This window comes from Pararge aegeria, chromosome 21 (genome assembly GCF_905163445.1).
Source record: "Pararge aegeria chromosome 21, ilParAegt1.1, whole genome shotgun sequence".
NCBI lineage: Eukaryota > Metazoa > Arthropoda > Insecta > Lepidoptera > Nymphalidae > Pararge > Pararge aegeria.
This window is the reverse complement of record NC_053200.1, coordinates 612004-634720: the sequence shown is the minus strand read 5'-3', so window position 1 is coordinate 634720 and position 22717 is coordinate 612004. Positions and strand designations below refer to the sequence as shown.

General features: G+C 42.3%; 3 protein-coding genes across 4 annotated transcripts in view; 1 reads left to right on the top strand and 2 right to left on the bottom strand.

The window, feature by feature from the left end:
* LOC120633399 (E3 ubiquitin-protein ligase AMFR-like) overlaps positions 1-2416 on the bottom strand; it is a 54683-nt gene extending 52267 nt beyond the window's left edge. The window contains exon 1 of the mRNA XM_039903606.1: positions 1952-2416. Coding sequence (XP_039759540.1) covers positions 1952-2227 — 276 coding nt within the window. The 5' untranslated portion in view covers positions 2228-2416. The remainder of the gene's footprint in view (positions 1-1951) is intronic.
* A 752-nt stretch (positions 2417-3168) lies between these two features.
* Positions 3169-14699, top strand: LOC120633205 (protein VAC14 homolog). 2 transcript variants are annotated; one of them, XM_039903353.1, is made up of 14 exons: positions 3169-3410; positions 4010-4160; positions 4643-4873; positions 5187-5404; positions 5874-5994; positions 6512-6635; positions 7082-7383; positions 8147-8330; positions 8484-8589; positions 9087-9261; positions 9781-9899; positions 10193-10272; positions 11093-11243; positions 12515-14699. In XM_039903353.1, the coding sequence occupies exons 1-14, from the start codon at positions 3310-3312 to the stop codon at positions 12648-12650; spliced, it is 2199 nt and encodes a 732-aa protein (XP_039759287.1). In that variant the 5' UTR covers positions 3169-3309; the 3' UTR covers positions 12651-14699. The 2 variants fall into 2 exon arrangements, with proteins under 2 accessions (XP_039759287.1, XP_039759288.1); XM_039903354.1 differs by lacking the exon at positions 12515-14699 and adding an exon at positions 11280-11978.
* A 1400-nt stretch (positions 14700-16099) lies between these two features.
* LOC120633204 (inhibitor of nuclear factor kappa-B kinase subunit epsilon) lies at positions 16100-22609 on the bottom strand. Its single transcript, XM_039903351.1, has 9 exons — positions 21910-22609; positions 20993-21235; positions 20681-20908; positions 19761-19896; positions 18919-19263; positions 17832-18234; positions 17618-17759; positions 17436-17549; positions 16100-17327 (listed from the first exon to the last, which is right to left on the bottom strand). The coding sequence occupies exons 1-9, from the start codon at positions 22411-22413 to the stop codon at positions 17211-17213; spliced, it is 2232 nt and encodes a 743-aa protein (XP_039759285.1). The 5' UTR covers positions 22414-22609; the 3' UTR covers positions 16100-17210.
* Between the last annotated feature and the right edge of the window lie 108 nt (positions 22610-22717).

The window sequence follows — 22717 nt, the reverse complement described above, 5'->3', positions numbered from 1 at the left end:
GTTAATTTACCCCGAAGATAGTTGAATTGGAGGGACAGGGCACGTGTAGGAGGCCAGGAATAGGTTGATATGATGTAATATAGTCTTCTACCGCGGAAAAAACAACCGAAAATGACCTAATCTTTTTTAGCTAGAAAGTGGACTTTCTAAAAAGTATAAACGGCCGCCTCAAGTCTGTAAGAGACAGAAAAACAAATCCTGCGCGGGCAAGGTCGCTATTAACAACCAATACATATATTGTATTCTTGTTGAGAAACCACACAGGCACGGAAGGAAACGCGCAGATGGACTCGCGGGGTCTACGTGACCTTCGTCAGGTCACGGCAGCGTCTTCACTTACTGACCACCGTCTGCCGATGACGCAACTCTTTTATAAATCTTTCTAATAGTAGAATAAGTATACATATGTGTATCATTATTAAGTATATATGCAACATTGCAACCAATATAGTAGATAGTACATTACTACCTGAAAAGCTATTCTTTAAACTCCCCTCTAACAACAATCCTCAATCCCATTGAATCTTTCAAGAACCTTTTATTTACACAACATTTAGAAATAATTCTCATTTGCCTAGATCTGGTTCATCATTTAACAAACTGAGTAGGAACAATGTCAAATTTACCTCTTTTGTACCAATGCCACCTCTACACATAAAATTCCGGCCATCCTATACTTCTTTACTTGTTCTACTACCTTCTGTATAAGCAGTTAAGTTTCTTGACCAATTAAATAAATAAGTAACTCCACATTTACACACACAAGCATGTTTTGGTCATGGGACAGTACATAGAAAAATATATATATAGTGATTTTCAACATACTATACATCTTTGCCTGCTTCTTCATATGCTCTATCCAGATTTAGGTAGCAATAATAACCCGAGTGAAATTGCAGAGTTTATCATCTTATATTCGGTTGGTGATTGTTGAATCCTCATAGCTAAATTTTTATCCTCATAGCTTAATTTATTAGCTATGACAACTTCATATGTAAACGCAAATTAGTAATATGAAATGTCTGACTGAAATATAAATAAAATTTAAATATAAGTTTTTGTTTGAGGCTCTTTCAGTACTACTGCAGGGAATGAAAAAAAATCAAACAGACAATTTACTTTTAAGTGTGAAATATAATATAATTTTATAATAATCCTTCTCATTTTTGATTTGCATAAATTAAAATGCAATAGAATAACAGTTATAAAAAGATTATTTTTCTAAATTTTATAGTAGCTTTTTATATATCACAGGGAAAAAAAAGTTTACAATTTGTATCAAATTGTACTTGTCTTGGTGGTGTCAAGGAATTTTTTAATGGTGATGTATAACTGCTCAATAAATATGATTGTTAAAACCTTAGTGTGCCTTCATAGTAACTTAAAATATTTTTAAGGAACAAAAACACAAATAGATGTTTTATTTGCTCATTCTTGGTAAGAGTAAATTATTCACAAAATTATTTAGGGCTGATTTTTCAAAATCCAAATATTCAATCAAAATGAATTACAGAATAAATTTGATGTTTTGCCTGTTGTTGCATAATAGATCTATCCAATTTACTTTTATTGCTTAGCTGCCAATTCAAAATTTAGGCTCTAAACCAAATAAACCAAATTTGTAAAAACAAACCAAATTTAAAATATCTACGTACATTCATTTTATATTTCTAATTTAAATACTTGATTCCATTGACCTCACAACAATATTAAAGATGCCTGTGACAGGCTTACTAAAAAGATTTTTAGTTAGAATTTTTAGTCAAAATAATTTAAAAAACAAACAAAGGAACAAATATATGAGCACCAGTTAGTAGCTTGGTCATGAAACAAAAAAATTGATAGTGTTAAGTGCTTTTGAGAAATATTACTAAATGAGTTACCCTTTGTAACTTCAAGGTTTGAGAGGCGTAAATTTAGGTCTGGATAAAGGTAACTAAACTGAACTAACCCACATGCACAGCGGCTCCTGCATCATGAAGGTGACAACTTCTTCTACGTGAGATGTCAGGTTCCTGGTCCCGTTGGCCCGCGGATCCACTACCATTGTCACTACTGCGTCGGAATCCTGCTCCTCATGCCGCTGCACCGTAAAATTCCCCTTCCAGTTGGGATCACTAGTCACATTCACAGCGTAATATACCGCCACTGACAATAGCAGCACACTTCCCGCCGAGTAAACCTTGAGGTTTGGCAATGGCAACCTGTCGACCAGTGTCACAGGCATCTTGGACGTTCTCCGACTCCACACTGCACGGCTAGTCTTAATTTCACAATGAACAAAAATCCCCTCTTCGCGCTTAATTGCATCGAATAATCGACAAACGAATTTTTCTAAACAAAATGTACCGACGAGATTTAATCAATGTACGTCGACTAACAAAACATATTGACCAATATTGACAGGAACTGTATGCCGCGGCTGCGCGTGATCGTATTGGTCACAAAATATGTCAAATATAATACTGTAATTGTCAATGTCAAATTGTTAACAATTTTTTTAATTACTCAAATAACTAAGCGCGTAGCGAGGCTATTAAAATAATTCACGGAATTAATTCTAAATATTGGCCAGCATATAAAAGCTATTATATACTTTCACCCTAATAAGATATCCGTGGCTAAAATATATATTATAATATGTTACTTCTTACTACTGGGTAGTGGATTGGTCTGTGGTAGTGCTAGTGGCACAGATTAATATGATACTACGGTCTACGGCTTGTGGCTATCCATGAGCTGTGTATTTAGACTAATGCCGCTTCAGATTAGCCGCAAAACGAGAGTTAGGAGTTGATTCGCATATTCTTTGCGTTTCGTGTCGCGTTCGCGTCTTTTTCATAAGTCGACTTCACACCTAACTTTGCGTCTTGGCTCGCCTATGTGGATCGTGGGCGTTTCTCGTCTAGTTTGCGTTGCGTTCGTGCATTGTTACTGTGTGTGTATGTTGAGTGCCTTCAAGTTCCACCAATGAGAATCAAGAACCTATGAACTATCCAATCATAATGCTGAAAAGTGTTCTTAATATGGTTCGTGCCGAGATTCGCGCCCTAAATCACACTGTGATCGCGCCGCAATTCAAACTCGCTTAGCCTGTATCGTTCATAAGTCTGTGCAGCCTGCAAGTTGTCACTTAGGCTCTTTGGTCAATGATCTTTGTCTGTCCTGAAGGGGACAAATCAAAACACAACAAGTTGTCACTTGTCACTGTCAGTGTCAGTGATTGTTGAGGTTATAGTTCTCGTTTATCCAAATAATTATTTACGAAATACAAATATTTGTCTGTAATTTAAATGATACTCTAATAAAATGACCGAGCGAGACTATGCCCCGTTAAGTGGGGCTTGTGTTCGCGGACTATGCGACAAATTATATGATAAAAGAAAGTTTGCAGGCGTCGAAATTGAAAAGTATGTGTTGTTTTTAATCGTAGCTTTTTCCGAATAGTTTAAACAGTTTTGTATGTTTAACTATATAATGCTCATCTTCATTAGATCTGTATCTTGATCTATCAGTTGTTATTGAAATAATTTGAACTATTACAAAAAAGAGACTTTTTATTTATCATCAAACTTCTTCTCTTAAGGGGCGTCAATATCATATTATATCCATACAAGACTCATTTGGATGTAAAAGACATAATGGAATGAATTGGTAATAATTAACTGGTCAAGCTTGGTAGTCTCAAAAAACCAGCAAGTGTAAGTCAGTCAGGGGTTGTGTATGTCAAAGAAACTTATGAATAGTCAAATTTGTACCCTTTGTCAAAATTGTGTGAAGGCTGTACTTTTCTTGTAATCTAAATACCCTTTAGAATAAAAATTGTATCCACTTTCTCACTTTTTAAAAGACATAAATATTTATTACTTTTATAGATTTCACATTGTAATTCTTAGCCCATATTATTTGGAATTACATTTATTCATATTTGAAATCCTTCTTGTAATATCATAAAACTATACAGCTATTAAATGAAAAATATTGATAATAGCCTATTTTCCACGTACAGAATGGTAAAAGACTTCAGTGATGCTAACAACACAAATCAAATCAAACGCTTGATACGAGTCCTGGGCCAGGAGCTGATGTCATCCACAAACCCCAATGTCAAGAATGGTGCTCTTATGGGCCTCTCTTCAGTTGCTGTTGGTTTGGGAAAGGTAGTGCTTATTATTTCAAGCAAGTGCACCAACAGTCTCATAATGGTCCAGTCAAAAAACTTAATTGGTCTCTTGGTTACCGTTACTGTAGCGATAATCAAATGCTTGGTACTTCACCCTTGGCGCATCTGCTAGGGAGGCTGGTGAGGGCGACATACTGGTTGTGTATCACTACTTAACAAACTTTTTAAATGACCGTCAAAAATTTTCTTGAGCATGTAACAAATGTGCTTAGTTAAGGGGAGCGTGTGGCGGCCCCTATAAACATATCACAGAAATAGTGACAATTGAGTGAAAGGTCAGGTTGGCATTAATCAGGATTTGGCATTAATTTAGAATAAAAGAAACACCATTGCATAGTTTCTGCAAAAATGGACTCACTGGTAGAGGGGAGGTTAGTCAGTTTTAGATTTCCTACTTTGTCTTGCTCTTGCCCATCTGCAGACAAGCGCTTGCTATACCAATTGCCCCTCGCTTCGCAGGGATGTGATGTTTACGTCGGGGAGTTGATCCACCCCATAGTGGCCTGTCTCGGCGAGAGCGAAGCGCGCGTCCGCTACGGCGCCACTGAAGCGCTGTTCAACGTGCTGAAGGTGGCCCGCAGCGCCACCGTCACGTACTTCCCGCTGGTGTTCGACGCGCTGGCCCGGCTGGCGGCCGACCCCGAGCTGCAGGTTCGCAATGGCGCCGAAGTGTTGGATAGACTTGTTAAGGTAACTATTGCTCTGGGCTACAATAATCCTCCTAATATCATAAATGCCAAAGATTGTATGGTTGCTTGATTGTATGGTTGCTTGTTACTGTATCACGCAGAAACTACTGAATCGAGTCGACTGTAATTTAAAATAGAGGTAGATTAAAATCCGCGGAAAAATTTACGCAGGATTTATGATCGACCAAAAAAACGCTAAATACAGTTTATTATTAAAACTTATCAGGCAAAACACCACTCTATTATTATTGTTTTAAGTTCTAATACGTTATGCTAAATATTTTAACCTTACTTACTCGCGTTCCCGTGCGCAGGACATCGTGACGGAGAGCGCGGCGCTGGAGCTGGGCGCCGTGGTGCCGCTGGTGCGCGAGCGCATGTACACGCGCAGCGCGGCGGCGCGCCAGTTCGCCGTGGGCTGGCTGTCGGCGCTGGACGCCGCGCCCGCGCTGGGCCTGCGCCGCCAGCTGCCCGACCTGCTGGACGGCCTGTTCACCGTGCTGGACGACCCCAACCCCGAGATCCGCCGCATGTGAGCGCGAGGGGCCACCGAGACTCTTCATTAGTCTCTTCATAGTATATTTATTTATTTAAATATTAAACAGCTACTAACTTGAATAGAAAATGTGGTTTACGTTACCTTTTCGAGGGAGCAGTTGGGATGTTATGTAGCGTGAGTGCGTAAACATTGCACATGTATGCCATAGCAGAAATCGTGGTTGATTAGCTGTAATTTTTTTAAGTTTTCTGTCTCGGAAACTCTTCATCAGGTCTATATGAAATTTTATTCCTTTCGAATAAAAATATAATACGTCTATAAATGACCAAGTTATGCCTGCAACATACAAAAAACCTCCAAATTTATACCGTCTTCCTTTTTGAACGAATTCGATATAAAAAATTCCTCTTGGTTTAGTTTGCACTTCATCACTTAAAATCACATAGGGAAACACTTGACAACTAGCGAAATTGCGCCAAAATATCCTCCATATTTTTATTAGGTGCGACGTGCAGCTGAATGAGTTCCTACGCAGCATCAAAAAGGAGCCGGCGGAAGTGAACTTCGAAGCCATGATCAATATCCTCATTACTCATGCGCAGTCCACGGAAGAACTATTGCAGGTAAGTAGTTTTAACCTACGGTAAGGGTCTGAAGACGAAAACATAAGTATTGCGAGGGATTGTATATAACTCTCCGGCGTTCGGTGTCACACCTGATCATATAGGTATGATGTCACGCCTCAGTCTGACTTTAAATTAATTACTCTTCATTCACTTTGAAAGGTTTCCAGTGATATTGGTCAATTATGAAGTCATCAATGGGGTCCAGGCCTGAAGCCGAAGCCTTTTTACAAGACTTCCTGGCTAGTAATCGAGGTTTCGTTTTGGAGAATGGACATACGCAATTGAACGACGGTGTAATATGGATCTTATCTACATCAAATTAAAGCTCAAATACAATTCTATAGCTCGGGCTTTTGGCAAAATGTTTGTAAATAAAAAATCTGAGGTATAAGTGACATTAGGTTAACTTAACTTTGATGATACGGTTCGATATGCGAAAATGGCTTCCCGAATGGGCGCGAGCAACTCTTGTACCGAGGCTAGTGTTAGAATGATCGCTGTCCGCGGCCGCCAGCTGACGGCGGTGTCGTGGCTGAAGGAGTTCGCGGAGCTGAGCGGCGCGCGCGTGCTGCCCTTCGCCTCGGGCGTGCTGCTGGCGGCGCTGCCGTGCCTGGCCTACACGGACGAGCCGCGCAAGAGTATCCTTTGCACGACTCGCTTGCCCTGACACAGAGTGGCGTCGTGTCTCGACCTTATTTAACTGTTATTTGTGAATTCACCATGATTGCGTTCGCCAAAATTTCCCATTTTAGCCTAGACAAGATCTCTCAACTTAAATATCACCTACATTTTTGAGGTAAACAAAGTACTGCCTGCTGGTAAGCAATGTTCTATAATCGTTTAACTTGTTCTGATAATAAATAAAAAAAACAGACAGACAGATGTGTAGACAGGAATTTTGAAAACGTCAGTGCTCGGGTAATGCTTTTGTTTTAATAATACAAAAGGCAGTTATATCGCAACCGCAATATTTGATGTATTTGTATTATTTGTAACAGGGGCAACATATTTTGCTTAACTAAATTTTAGTTTAACGTTAACGGTCTTTTAAATAATGAATAAGCACTTGCTACGTACAAATCAGAGATCCGAGAGACCGCTGCGACTGTTAACCTTCAGTTAACGAAACTAGTGTCCGAGATGTCGGAATCTCGCGCGTCTTCCGAGGGCCCTCCTACGAACGTCCCTCCGGTTGAAGGTGCCCCGACGAAAGAGACCCCAGCGGAAGGCCCCGTCACTGAAGGGGCGGAGGACGAAGGGCCTCCTCGATTAAATTTGGAAGCGGTAGTGGGGGTGCTCACTCAGATGCTGCACCACAGCTCCGTGCACACCAAGGTGGCCGCCTTGGACTGGATCCTGCACTTGTACAACAAGTTGCCTTCCGAGGTATGTAGCCATTTAGGTGTACCCGTTGATTTATGGGCCTTCGATTCGAATTGTAAATGAACCAACTTAACGTGATGCAGTCAAAAGTCGGGCAGAGTCGCGTCGCTGACTACATCCACGAACATTGTAAATAGTGCACATTTAAAAAGTAAACAGATTCCTTAGTGCGTCTTTATATTCGTTTCATTATTCAGAATTTGAAGTTCTATTCAGACGTTATTTTCAGAAAACAGACACTTTATGTTAAGCGGGAGACTATCGCAAATTGTATTGTATTGCATTTATTTAAGACTTCAAAGGTCCAATATACAATAAACTTAATATCTACGTTATACAGTATACAGAGTTACACTTTGCAATTAATGCGAGGAACATGTTCTGCACAACAACAGTGCCGCTCTGAATCCATCAGTCTGAAGCGTAGGTGTACCTGTAATTGCGCCGGCTGAGAATCCTGTATAACTTTCTCAAAGGCTTTTGAAGTCCAAACCGCACTTGGCCAGCATGCGGAACGTCTACCATGTCACCACGGTGTAAAAGCCATATTGTTTTGCGAAGCAATGATTATGCAGTGGATAAAAGTAAAGTAGTATACTCTACTACTTTACTTAGCCAATTAAAAGTTTTCACAAATAGAACTTAAATAAAAAGAAGAAAATTGCTCACATGCGAGTTAGGGGTTTTATGTTTACGTTTCCAATAGGGATTGAGTGCTTACAACTAAAAGACGATTATGATAAGAAATAATTGGTGCCCGCCGCAGATGTACCTGCAAACGGAGCTTGTGTTCGTGAGTGTGGTGGGCAGCCTCAAGGACGCGGCCGACGACGTGGTGCGGCGCGCGCTGGCCGTGCTCGCCGAGATATGCTCCTGCCCCTCGGCCCCGGCCTCCGCCACCGCCGCCACCACCGCCACCACCGCCACCGGCGCCGCAGCGGACAGCAGCGGTGAGTACCGCTACTACTTCGATATGGATATCAAGTTTATTAAAGTAAAATGATATATAACATGACAGATTTCAAATCCAATGTTCTTACCACAAAAAAAAATATATAATATGTAAATTTTTTTTTTTTGTACTTTAATGTTATTATTTGCAGTGGATCTAGAATCGAGTCCGTACTACCACAAATTCTTGAAAGCACTTTTGAGATTGCTCGCTGCTGATGAAAATCTTCTGGAGGACCGGGGAGCTTTTATAATAAGGTTCGTATTTAATTATAAATATGGTCTCGTTATGCATTTTTTTATCAGCTTGTCAACAGGCAGGCTTACATCGTACCAAAGAATTTAACAGAAAAAGATTAAAAAATCAATTTTTAAATACAGTTAATTTTTTGTGTTATTAATTTGATTACTCTCATGAGCTGAAGGGTTTGAATGACATCCAGTCCCAAATCGTGTCATTCAAGCTCAGCCCGGGCCTATATACGACATACCCTTCCGACGAATGTAAACTAACAACTCTAACAGAATCGAATTAAACGTATAACCCTTCTCGCTTTGAGAGGAAACGAGCACTGTAGTGGATCGGTAATGGGTTGAATAAAATTGAGAATAAAAGGAGTGAATCATTAATATAAGGCGGTGGCATAAAAACCTTTGTAGTCGGCATTCTTCAAATCATTCATAAATTTGAATGAGTTTAGATTAGTACGAATGAATATGCGCGCGTGCGTGTGTACACGCGGGCGACTGCGCAGGCAGCTGTGCGTGCTGGTGGGCGCGGAGGCGGTGTACCGCGGCGTGGCGCAGGCCGTGCGCGGCGAGCGCGAGCTGCGCTTCGCGGCGCGGCTGGTGGACGTGCTGGCCACGCTGCTGCTCACGGCCGCCGAGCTGCACCACCTGCGCCTGCGCCTGCGCGCCTTCCGGGACCCCGTGAGTGCTGCGGCCTTGTTGTTGACTCTCGGTGTGGCCGGATAGACAATGCTTCTTTCCCTTGATTACAAAGGAAACAATAAATAGCCGAGAGGGTTCCAAACGCAACGGGACCCGAACTAACATCGTTTTGTGCAGAATTAAAATTCTTCATTTTAGGAAGTGAAAGCATGTCCGAGTACCTGTCATTTTTAAATAATGAGGCTTTAAATGATGACGGTGAGCCCCTCGATATTAGGAGGGACGCACCCAACGAACGATAGAATTGCGTTGTATACTTTTACAGACGTGAGGGTCAGGATACCGTTCCGCAGAACTCATTGCGGGCATTACACACGAACCTACCTGCATCGTTTGCATAGGCTGGAGGCGAAAATGATATCTCCTGACTGGGGATAGGCGAAGTTGACCCCCGTTTATTCTCGCACGTGTATTATTTGGATACTATCTCCCGCGCGGCTCGGAGAGTCGATAAAGCCAAGGCCTAAGCCGCGCCGAGCTGTAGTGTGGCCCCCGCAGGCCGCCGTGTCGCTGTTCCGCACGCTGTACGCGTGCTGGTGCCACAGCCCCGTGGCGCTGCTGGCGCTGTGCCTGCTCACGCACAACTACCGCCACTGCGCCGCGCTCATCGCCACCTTGTATCCTTTGCGTTTGAGCGAACGGCGAACGTTATATTGTGAAGTAGCTTTGTCCGCGTTTATTATATTTTTGTCATGCCGATAATATATTTCCAATTCAACCAATTGACGTCCACTGCTAGACATAAATCTTTTGTAGGAAATTCCACAATTCACGGTCCTGGGCCGGTTTCCAGCGGCTCCCAGCGACTCCCCTCGTGCTAACAACAGATAAATGTTACCTATGATTTTGCACTGCGAAACACTTGTTCTTGTATGTTATTTTATTGAGTTTCCTCAACAGTAAACCTCAGTGGCGATCTGGAAATTACAGTTGATTTTCTGACAGAAATAGATAAATTAGTACAACTAATTGAATCTCCAGTATTTGCATGTAAGTACTTATTTTTAACTGGATTATGCTTGCGGTTTTGCCGTAATTTATTAAAAATGTAGTCTTCAGAATGAAACAATGAATGGGATAGTAATAATTTTTATATGGTTCCTTGATCGTTACTACCGTTACTTTCCTTGTCACCCTTTTGTCTGAGATGAAATCTGTGTGTAAATAAAATTTTTCAATTGTCGTACAATTGGCGGACCCATCTTAGAATATTATAATTCATGTGCGCTTGGAACGAACTGGCCCGAACAATTCAGTCGTGTAATCGTCGCGGTGGTCGACGGCAGACTGTATTAGCTCTAACGTTTGTCTACCTTCCCCGTCCTGCGGCTCACATACGACGCACACGACCTATAATAGATCAGGCGCAGGAACGATAGCTTAGCGTCGTCTCCGAAGCACACGGGTGAATTGCCACCAATTTCTAAATTCTGGTACGGTACTACGAATTTCTTTATCGAAATTACCCAATACAATTCTATGAAAACTAGTTTATTTGGCGAAGAGCACGAGAATCTTTACGGCTTCATTTATAGTTTATTTGGTATTTACTACACACCAATTAGATCTGCTTTTGGTGCAGAGCTAATGTTCATTGTATATCAAGCAATAGCACAAAGTAGCGGCTGCTTGTGTCCAATATCGCCTGTACGGTTGCGCGCCTGCGTGTGTGTGCGCGTACGTGCGTGTACGTGCGCGTGCGTGCATGTACGTGCGCGTGCGTGCATGTACGTGCGCGTGCGTGCGTGTACGTGCGTGTACGTGCGCGTGCGTGCGTGTACGTGCGCGGGCTGTAGCGCTTATGCCGCAGACCTGCGGCTGGAGCTGCTGGCGCCGGGCAGCGCGGAGCTGCGCGCGGCGCTGTTCGGCCTGCTCATGCTGCTGCCGCAGAGCGACGCCTTCCACGCGCTGCGCCGCCGCCTGCACTGCGCGCCGCCCCGCAGCGACGCGCCGCCGGACAGGTACGTGCCGCCGGACAGGTACGTGCCGCCGGACAGGTACGTGCCGCCGGACAGGTACGTGCCGCCGGACAGGTACGTGCCGCCGGACAACGTTATATCACCTGACTAGAGATACGATTAACGTGGCCAGCTGCCAAAGCACGCCAACAGGGAATAGGAGAAGATTTTATGACTATTTCAATCTTACCAGCTCTTAGTGAGGTCTCTAAACAAATCAACTTTTAAATCACTTCAATGTAAATAATTTCCGGAGCAGTAATACGGATGCATGCGCTTAACTTTAAAAAATATGTTTACGATGTCTGGGAACGTTCGCAGAATGCTGTTGGCGTTTTTATGATCTATGCAAAACATTAGATTGTTTTGATCATAAAGCCCACTACGGTCTCAAAAACGTTGCACTTAGTTTGGTTGCCTCCTATCTCAGTGTCAGAATTCAATGGGAATGCATAAAAGACATTAAATCGCAGGGGTCATCTACGTCAATGACTTTCCCACGGGGTTCATTTTTGGGACCCTTTCTATTTTTGGTGTATATAAACCAAGTTATTGAAAATTGTGACATTGTACTGTTTGCTTATTAAGAGATATGAGACAATATAATCCGTGCTATGTTGCATGTGTCGCACTGGTTTACTGCCTAAAAATTTACTATGGGGCATAGCTGCTGATAATTAAACTATATTCATATTGCAGAAAAGAGCTGTACGGTTAATAAATAAACTTAATTCATGTCAATCCCTCCATGAAAAATTTAAAGAAATAGATATAATTACGGTAGCCTCAGAATATATTTATAACAATATAGTATTTGTAAGACAAATTACTCTTTTTGAACAACAAGTGGATACCGCTTTACTCGCTATGGACAACCGCCTGACTCGAAATAGACATAAGTTAGTGACATCTGCATATAGTTTGCGAAAGATGCAGAAGTCATTTGTGAGTTTAAGTATATGCTTTTATAATCTGATTCCCAATTTGATTTTGAACCTGCCAATGCGTAAGTTTAAAGTGTTAACACATTTAATAAATCGTGGTTACTATACGATTCATGATTTCTTAACGAAAAAGGCTGCTTTGAAGCGGGCTCCGCTCTCATCTCTCACAATATAGGAAAGATTGTAATCTGTAAAATTATGTTCAAGAGTTTCTTGGAATCTGCTACAAACAGACTGACTTGACGTTTCAAACGGGCCTACTGAAGGAAAGTTTCGAATATTTCCCGCGTGTCGCTTGCCCGGAGCGGCGCTGTAGTGTCCCGCCCGCAGGCAGGAGGCGCGCGCGGACGTGGACTTCGACGCGCTGCTGCGCGAGTTCCAGCGCGTGCAGGCCGCGCACCGCGACTACAAGACGCTGGAGCGCCGCCTCAGCCGCGCCAAGCTGTTCGAGCGCGCGCACGTCTAGCGCCCCGCCCGACACCCCCCACCATGTTGCTGGCCTTTAACGGTTATTATCATTTTAGAGATGATAACCGGGGCCACGGCTTAAAGTGCTCTTCGAAGCGCAGAGCTGCTGACTCTCTAGACGAAACAAATCCAAACCCAGCTTCTAAGTGGAGACTCAGAATTGCTGAGACGGCGTATACACCTACTGCTATAATACTAGAAGTAGCGTCCGCTGCATTCGCTGGCCGGTAAGATCCGAACGCTACCTCCACTTTAAAACTATAGCAGCTAACGTACACTTGCTACCAACACTACTATGAACTTTCATAGTGCGCCCGAACATTCATGATAGACAAGAGGGCGTTTAACAAATCAAATTAAGATGAATATGACGTCATCCCCCAATAATCAATGGTCGCTAACGAGGGAGGAGATCAATCTCATTCCAAGGGCGTTCGGAAAAAAGGTATCCTTTGCATTCGGTAGCACTGTGAGATTTCATAGTATTTTTTATGTTTACAATTCGTAAAAAAAAGTGTTGTACATAAAAGATTATATACTAGATTTAATTTGTTGAAATATATGTAATAATGTTGAATTAAGTTTTTTACAATGATTTTGTGTTATTAAGAATATAATATAGGTAGATAATAAGAAAGCATTCCAAGGTGTATACAAGTACGCTGCAAAGTGCCCGCATCATCTCTTCAACAGTGTGGACCAATTTATACCACGATTGTCCATTATCAGTGGCGTGCACTGGGTTTCTTACCAGGGTATGCATACAGCAGGAAAATTGCACAAAATGGCAAAAATCCGGGCTATATTTCAATTTTAGGGTATGCAGTGCTTTCGTGCATGTATGAAATGCACGCCACTGTCCATTATGTATTTTGTGACGTCACCTTTGACAAGTGTATCGATCTCAAGGTCGTAGAGAATCATGACCTTCCGAAATGTAACTAATGCCCGTTTTCACTAACCTAGGAAACGCTTAAATCGGATTCCTAATAATTTGGGCGAGGCGTAAAGAAAAACGTTTCACGAACTCTTGTAGGATGTCTAACCACGTAAGGCGCTGGTTATAGTTACGACACCAAATCGGCGGATAGTAAAGTTCAGGAGACTCTAAGACTGACAATTGAGAGATTTAAATTTTGGTTATTTTTAATAATCTTAAGTCCATACGGAAACTGAAAATTATGATAAATAATACATACACGAAATACCACATTTTGCGGCAAGAATGATAGACAAGTAAGGTTATATGAGTTGCTAAGTGAACATCGATTGGTGAAAGGTAAATGTATGCCTAGGAATCTTCTATGATTAGACGTTACCTACTTAGACATTGCCTTCGTTATTAGTGAAAAAAGGCGTAAGTCGCGCGGCTCTTTGCAGCTAATTGAAATGCACCATTATGCTGAACTGTACCTAAGGCTATTTTTAAATAGTTTGAATACAGGAAACCATGTAAATAGATTGTAAGACATTATATAAATTATTTGCACATTCCAATGTTAGTTTAACTCCCGAGTCCCCCTCTACCTAAATGTCTATAGAAGGTATAATAATTTATAAATATTTCAAGTGTGCCACAAAAGGATTTAAAATAATAGTTCAAGGCAAGATGCCTACGTACTATTATATACTATACATAAAAACTGATACAAAATATTTATTATGCAGAAACGGTAAAACAACCGTGGTAGTAAATATGTATTGCTAGCAAAAACCTTATTATAAAGAAGTTAGTGTAACACCTAGTGACCTCTTCTATCATTCTGGACTATGATTAACAAGTATCAAGTTGAAATCGTGTGGAAAAAAATATTATGTACCCGTCACTATAGAGGTGCCTTCGAAAGTGTTCTGTAACACCATAACATAAATTTGGCTCGTAACTCGTTGGCCGTCACGTCTCGCTCCGGATTCTAGCGATACCATCACTCGACATTACGCTGCGACCTCACCCCGTACTATTCATTCACAGCACCGCGAGGATATACTTGCTTATGGAATGGAGGGAGCCTAAAAAAGATGACTTCAATAAAACAAGAACTTATTATTTCATTGTTTTATTAACAACATTCCCTCATGCGCTTTGCCACGCTCGCAGTCAATGTTGTTTTCGAGTATTGAAATCTCACAATATCAATAAATTTGGCCCTTACGGTTTAAAGCTTTCACCACTTACGCTGCCAGTAAATAAAATAAAATAAATAAATATACTTCGACAAAACACACATCGCCATCTAGCCAAAAGTAAGCGTAGTTTGTGATATGGGACTAAGATTACTAATGAATATTTTTATGGATAATATACATATATACTTATACTATTCATATAAACACTGAAAAACATTCATGTTTATCACAAACATTTTCCACTTGTGGGAATCGAACCTACGGCCTAGGACGCAGAAAGCAGGGTCGCTGCCCACTGTGTCAACCGGCTGTCAATTGTGATCTTTACGACAGTTAAAGTTTTTCAATACTCGTAAGCGACACTTCGTTGCGTGCGGAACGTTGGTTGACAGTAAAATAACATATATATACTTAAAAGTTTTTAACTTATAACATTAAAATACTCGATTTTATCCTTAACACTATTGCATATTTTTCAAATGTAAGAAGCACCACAGAATGTAACAGAGTTTAAAGTTTGCTTTTTAAAATAATACAAAAACCATGCAAAAATTGCATAAAAATGTGTTTATGATGAAATTTTCCCCGCACTGTATGCAACTACAATTACAAGGTACAATTTAATATAATATACCGTAGTTGCGTAGGGTGCTGACAAAATGTGCGTCTGGCTCTAGGTTTGGTTCGCACTCATCAGTCAAGTCCCCTATCAGTCACTTGAGTATTTGAACAGGTGCCTGTCGCAGCAGTATTGCCAGGTGGCAAAGGTGGTGCCAGTTTTCAGTGAGAGAACAATAGAGTAGCATTTCGCTGTTATTTATTGCCGGCGCGCGGCGTAGCTGATGAGTGTGAACGTAGAGAAGAGGCTTAGTAGCCATTTGGAATGAATTTAACAAATTAAATAGAAAATGGACCATTTCATGAGATCTTTGAAGTTAAATCAGTCATGAGTAATCAGTCGTGTTTGGATGATTAGATTGGCCGCACAAAGTCGCGCGGCAACACTGCCCGTGAGTTTGGAATTTAACACATTTACGATTCACCGCGGCCTCAGAGCTAGTCGTGCGACTCTATGAGGCTACTCTGAATGCAGCTTTGTGTTAGTACTTAGTGATAATAATACTATGTAGATATACAGAGGCTTCTCCTTTCCTCCACTGACTATTCGGCGTTATGCACGTTTTTATTTAAGCAATTTAAATACCACTTGCTATAAACCATAAAGGAAAACATCGTAAGGAAACCTGCATGCTTGAGAGTTCTCCATACTGTTCTCAACAGCGTATGAAGTCTACTTTTCCGCACTTGGCCAGCGTCGTAGACTACGGCCTGAACCCTTCTCATTCTGAAAGGAGACCAGTGGCCTGTAGTGGGCCGGTAATGTGATGATGATGATGATGATACAGATTATTCTTTAACAAAATCTCGCTCCATTAAGATGCGGAGGTGCAAGTGCAACAAAAACCATGGAATTTGGAAGAAAAATGCATACCAGTGTTCGACTAACACGGTCTAGGTTATTTATGTACTCATGCTATTTATTGGTAGCACACTTTTAACTAAGTACACATGCTGACTTGGAATGTGGTTTCGTGCAGACGTTCTTATTCGCTTCGTCCTCATCTTCCGGCAGAGAGCTAACATCTTTACAGCTGGCAGATTCATATATTACAGTCTTGATGCCCGACTCCAGTGACGTCATGGACTCGTCCGACGTGTCCAGTGTAGTGCTGGTATCCGTGTCTGAGCACTCGGCTGCGTTGTTCGAATAATAGTTACCGGCGTTACACTTGTTGGTGTTGTATTCATTTTTTACATTCACATCACGCGGTTTATCAAACGTATATTCATTATTTACAACCACATTGCTAACATCATCTAGGATATACTTATTTTTCAAAATCGGTAAATGTTCTTTGCACTTCAATTTTATATTTTCGAATGCAACATCAGAATTTTGCGTGTAATAATCGGAACAATAATTATTTTCTAAATACATGCGACAATCGTCTTTGTTGCACCAACATTTAAGATCACTCAGTTCATTATCATTTGGTTTTTCATTGCCACTAAATTCTTTAATTTTTGTATCTATAAAGTTGCAGCACTCAGTGTTCAAACACGATAAGCTTTCCTCTACGTTACACCCAGAGGTCCAATTGGAGTGGTTCTCTAAATTAACTTCATTACTTTTCAAATTAATTCTAATATCTTTTATTATTTTACAATCACTGTTCACACTAAAACTATTATCAGAAGTGAGAGGAAACTTTTCGCGACAGTCGCGTTGGGTAGTAATAAGGTCACTGAATTTCACACAAGAATGAGGCACGGTAGAGTCGCGACAGTCGCGTCGATCACTAATAAGATCACTAGGTTTCGTAGAAACATCTAGTAAGTCAAGACAGTCGCGCTCGGCGCACGTCGCGCGCTATGGTGTCACGTCCGCAGTGAGATGCAACAGTCGCGCGACTAACGCGGCGCCGGCCGCGGCGGCCGACGCTACGTCGTCGTGCTCGGCCAGTAATGCACGCAGCCCGGCTCCGCTCTGCGGAAATAATCGAAAAATAAGAATTAAATTACTGTCGGCGAACAATGATAAACGATACCATTTCTCGTTTTTCACTCGTAATCCTAGCCGAGCGGGGATACCTACCGCCGAGACGCCCGAGTTGCCGGACACGTTGGACATATTCCGAGTCCTGCCGTTGCCGCAGTTCTGCTGACTCTCCTTCTCTCTCTCCGCCGGCTCCGCGCGCTGTGCGCTCAACTGAAACGGAAGACAAGGCCGACATTGACTTTCATTCTCGTCTCTCGCCGCGGGGGGCGTGCGCGCACCTGCGCCTCGTGCACCAGCGCGCGCGTGCGCTGCTCCGCGTCCTGCAGGCGCGCCGCCAGCGCCAGCACCTTGAGCTCCGCGCCGGACACGTCCTTGTCCAGGATCTGCGTCTGCAGGTACACCGTCTGCGCCACCTTGTACCTGCCGGAGGCGTCGCCGCGCTATTACGTCATTCGGCCCCGGCGGGCGGAGCCGCGCGCGGCCGCCACTCACCAGTCGGCGATGGCGTCGGCGCGCGCGCGGGCCAGCGGCGCGGCCCGCTGCAGCAGCGCGCGCGCGCGGCGGCCCGTCTCGGCCACGGTGATGCGCTCCAGCACGTGGAACTGCTCGTCGTTGTAGGTGAGCGAGCGCGTGGCGCGGTCGCGCACCAGGTGCTGCCACGACTCGCGCAGGCGCTCCACCAGCGCGCGGCAGCGCACGTGCAGGCGCAGCTCGGCCGGGCACGGCGCGTCCCAGTCCGCGCGCAGCCCGCCCGCCGAGTGCCGCGCGCGCAGCGCCGCCGCCGCGCCGCGCAGCGCCTCCGCCTCCGCCGCCACCAGCGCCGCGCCCGCCGCCCACGCGCCCGCGCCCGCGCCCGCGCCCGCGCCCGCCCGCCCCGCGCGCGCCGCCGTGCAGGCTGGCAGCGGGTAAACATTCCCCGAGTCAGTAAATAGGTAGATGTCCTCGAAAAATAATCGAATTGTTGGTTGGTTCGTATGCTTAAACTTAACCAAAAAAATTGGAAAGGAACTGAATTTCGGAATAAAAAAGTATCCTATGTTCTATGTCGTAGTATCAAATTTTAATTCATTCAGTCGTTTTAGCGTAATGCGCGTCACAAAAACAGACAGGCACGAATGAAAAAAATTACTGTTTTGGGTTCAGTATCGGTTACAAAGTGCCCTTAAAAAAATAAATTTTATATGTCAAATGTACACAATTTTACACATCGCAGTTTGAATAAAAGTAAAGATTGGTATATAAGTATGGATTAAATTGCTTCTTCCTTAATTGATAAACATTTAGTAGTACCTCCAACCTTCTACCTCTTATGCAGCGCGCTCTGGAGTACCCCAGGGATCTATTAAAGTACTAATACTCTGTAACATGTTTATTAATTATGTTGTATATTATTTGGTCAATTTAGTTTGCCGAGTTGCGTTGATTTTGTTAATACAACTAGGCTCGATCGAATTTGAATAAACCGATGTTGATAGCTCACTCGCCATACACAGACAAAGTAGAGTGAGCGTTATTTAATGTTTTATAAATTGAAAATGCACATGCCCAAATGAGTCTATGCCTCCATGGTGTAGCGTACCCAGGTCGAGCGCGCGCGCCGCGTCGTGCAGGCGCGCGGCGTGCGCGGCCAGCGCCAGCGCGCGCGCGGCCGTGGCGCCGAGGCGCGCGCCCAGCAGCGAGCCCCAGCGCGCCACGCACGCGCCGCACAGCACGGACGCCGCGCACAGCGCCTCCACGCGCCGCCGCAGCACGTGGCCCACGCTGCACGCCGCCTTGGCCTGCGACGCGTCGTTCTCCACGGACACGATGTTGGGGAACACGGGGAACTTGGGGATCTCGGGCTCGGGGCCCAAGTTCACGTTGTTGTTGTTCTTGTTGAACAGCATGAGCGGCACCTCCGCCGACGTCTCCGGGTAGTTCTTGCCTGCGGCGCGGGATAATAGTGCCCGTGTTCACTACTGTCTGATAGGCGTCGAATCACCCAAGATTTGGTGAAACGTTTGTTTTATATAGACATCGCCTAATCATTACGTATTTGATTTAAGCGATGCCTAGCTTAGCGAAAACGGAAACGAAAAGGGCCTCTCAAACTGTTGCGCCTTCCCGCGTGTTCTTATTGATTCCTCGATGTCAGAATTGTCTGTGAATTATTTATTATAAGTTAACCTTTTCTGTTATGAAAAAAATAACACGATTCAAGGTAGGCTTAACAGAACTAGTGTTGTTCTTAGATATTTTATGTAGCAAAATATCCACTATAAATTACTACAGCTTAACTTTATAAACATCTGGCAGAACAAGTATGGATGCACCCATAATGCCTAATTTTTCAATAAATAGCTAACTATAACAGTTCTTATTTCTACAAGAATACGATGAAGCCGTCAATATTCTGTCAATATGAGCAGTCAGCACACGCACCTAGCGTGTTGTCATCGATCTCACTGAGCAGCAAGGTGTCGCGGACCAGCAGGATCTGCGACTCGGCCACCACGCTGGTCTGCTCGCAAATGTAGGTCTGCAGGTGCTCGTACTTCTCCTCGGGCTTCAGGAAAACCTGTCGAGAAATATGGTCAGGATGCCACATATAATAAACGCAAAGATCTGAAACGTAACTTTTCCTTTTTTATAATAATTAACTTACACACTTAGATTTTAATTATAATTAGGAATGAGACCAAATACTCGATAAACCGTTCTTTTTGACAACATGAATTCGAGAGTGTAAGGCTTTGGTGAAATGCAAGGACGACCTTTACTTTTTAAAGTCGTAAATCATACAAGTATCGGTAAGTAGCACAATTGCGCGCAACGGCGCCTCGTCTCGCTCAGCGGTCGACGCGATACAAGGCTATGCGTAAATTAACTAAAATATAAATTAATTTAAGGAGAGAAACAATGAAAACCTTGACACAGTTATTGATAAGCATAAATTATGAACATTGAGCAAAACGTTGGTTTTACTAAAGAAGTTGTTTCTTTTCATGGTTTTAAACTTTTCATTAATAAGATTTATTTTCTGTGTATGTATTTATATGATTTTTCGGCAGATTAATTATTTATATTAATTACCAATTTGCATTGAATTAGTGTGGCACATGGAGGCTATATATCTATCTTTTATAACACTGATATGTCAAGCAGTAGTACATTTAGCTTTAGTTTAAGGACTCTCTATACTGTAGAGATGCAATAACACTCTATACTAATCTTTTGTTGTGTTTAGTATGTTGAGATCTAATGTGACGACTATTAGATTATTATTCAACTCTGACCTGATTGAAATTGCTAAAGTTAACTCCAATTTCGCGTAAAACTTTGTTTCCAAAATAAAAGATTACCTTTATACTAGCAGCCTTATTGACGTGAAAGATATGAACTTGTGTTGTGGAGGTCACAGTCTGTACCTCAGAAAAGAACCTCTCAAAAGTCCATATCCTGTGTGGATCTACTTCAAGCAGACCTGCTAGTAAGGGTGTGACTATCTTGCGGAGGCCTATGCTCAGCTGGCAGTGTGAGGGAAGTTCTCTCGCCCATTCTATGGGGCCATTTTCAGTCGTCTGTGTTCCCTGATAGAGAAAACAAATTCATAAAGTTAAAAATTGTAAGTTAAAAAGTTTATAAAGATAACAAATAATAACATATTCACTAACTGAAATAACTCCAGAAGCCTTCTTAGTAGTGATATAGAACATAGTTTCCTTATTCCTTCTGCCACCGTAGGGCCTAAAAGGTAGCTGCCCTGTCGCCACATGGTACAGTGTGACTCCAATAGACCACAAGTCTACTGTGGCACCGAAGCTCTTCCCCACAGGCTTTCTTAATACTGCTCTCTCATACATATCTGGATGGAGGTACTCCTCAGTTCCATAAAGCGATACAAACTGCTCTTCTTCCTACAACAAATAAGAAGCAAGTTCATACATAGAAAAATACTATCAAAATATAAAGAACAAAGTCAAAGGTTGTCTGGAAGAGATCGCTTTAGTGATAAGGCCGCCTTTGCACTCTCTATTTTATTTTAATTATTTTAAGTTTCTTTTGTATTTTGTGTTTAATTTATATAAAATGTGTGTGTGCAATAAAGACTTAAAACAAACAAAACAACCTAGTTATTTAGCCTGGGTATTGATTGTTCTGATTTCATGGATAAAAATGAATAATGTGAGACCATTATCACCTCACAATAATAAATAAAAATATGTGTAAACACTTAGTCTGGGCCTGTGAAAAGTGCTAACAAGTGTTTTTACAAGTTTTTACTCAGTAACTTAAAGGGGTAGAGCATTTTATAAAACCCATACACCTGCAGCTACAAATAAACGGATTGATAAGTATTAGCTCATTTTATAAAACCTTTTTTAAATTAATATACTAGCTAAAGTTAAACTCACAGAAGTCAAATCCATGTGTCTGTTCTGTACAGGCAGAATTCTTTGCCAATTCAATCACAGTCAACCTGCTCGCTGATATGCCACTTCACTAAGTTAAGCAACTGTGTTAAGTTGGAAACAATTTTGTTTTTACATACTTATAAAGGCTCATACTGTAAGGTGTAATTGCTATCTACCTGTAACTCTCTAGCAGCTCCAAAGTCAGTCAACTTATATGTTGTAGTCCCATCTTCATTTATAAACTTCATAATGTTACCAGGCTTCAGATCTCTGTGCACCAGATTGTTATCGCGCAAATGCTTCATGCCAGCAGTGAGATGTTCCACGACGAGGAAAAACTCGTGTTCCTGAAGCCCGTACGTGTTCTCGGGATCATCGAGTATGTTGAATAGACTGCCGCCTGTGCAGAGCTCCATGACGATCACTTTCCCTCTACCTTCCTGTTCCTCTTCGATCGCTAGCAACTTGACGATGTTCTCATGCTTCACCTTCTTTAATACCTCGAATTCACGCATCTGCACGTCGTGCGGTCGCATATGACTCAGTTGGTTGAACGTTTTCACAGCTACTGGCTCCCCATTGTTCTTGTTTACCCCTTGGAAAACTGCCCCTGTAGCACCTTTACCCAAGACACTGGTAGTACACCACACATAGTTTTCTGATCCTCTCAGAAAAGACATTTTTGTAATTTATACTATTGAATTTACAGATCTGTAAGTTTCATTCCTTATTTAAAGAAATCTCAATTCACTTCAAAACGCGAATAAAATTGAATATTACTTAATTTCCTGTAATACTTGAAACAATTTACAGATCGCAATCTTATAACAAATTCACTTTCATTTTAGTATTTTTTTGCTTCAAATCAAATCTTTATTTTTCTTTCACTTCTGGCCACAGACCACTAATCAAATTATACTATATACTTAAATACCTATTCTATCAATATGTTTCGTGCAGTGAGCTAATTTAACCACTGACCTC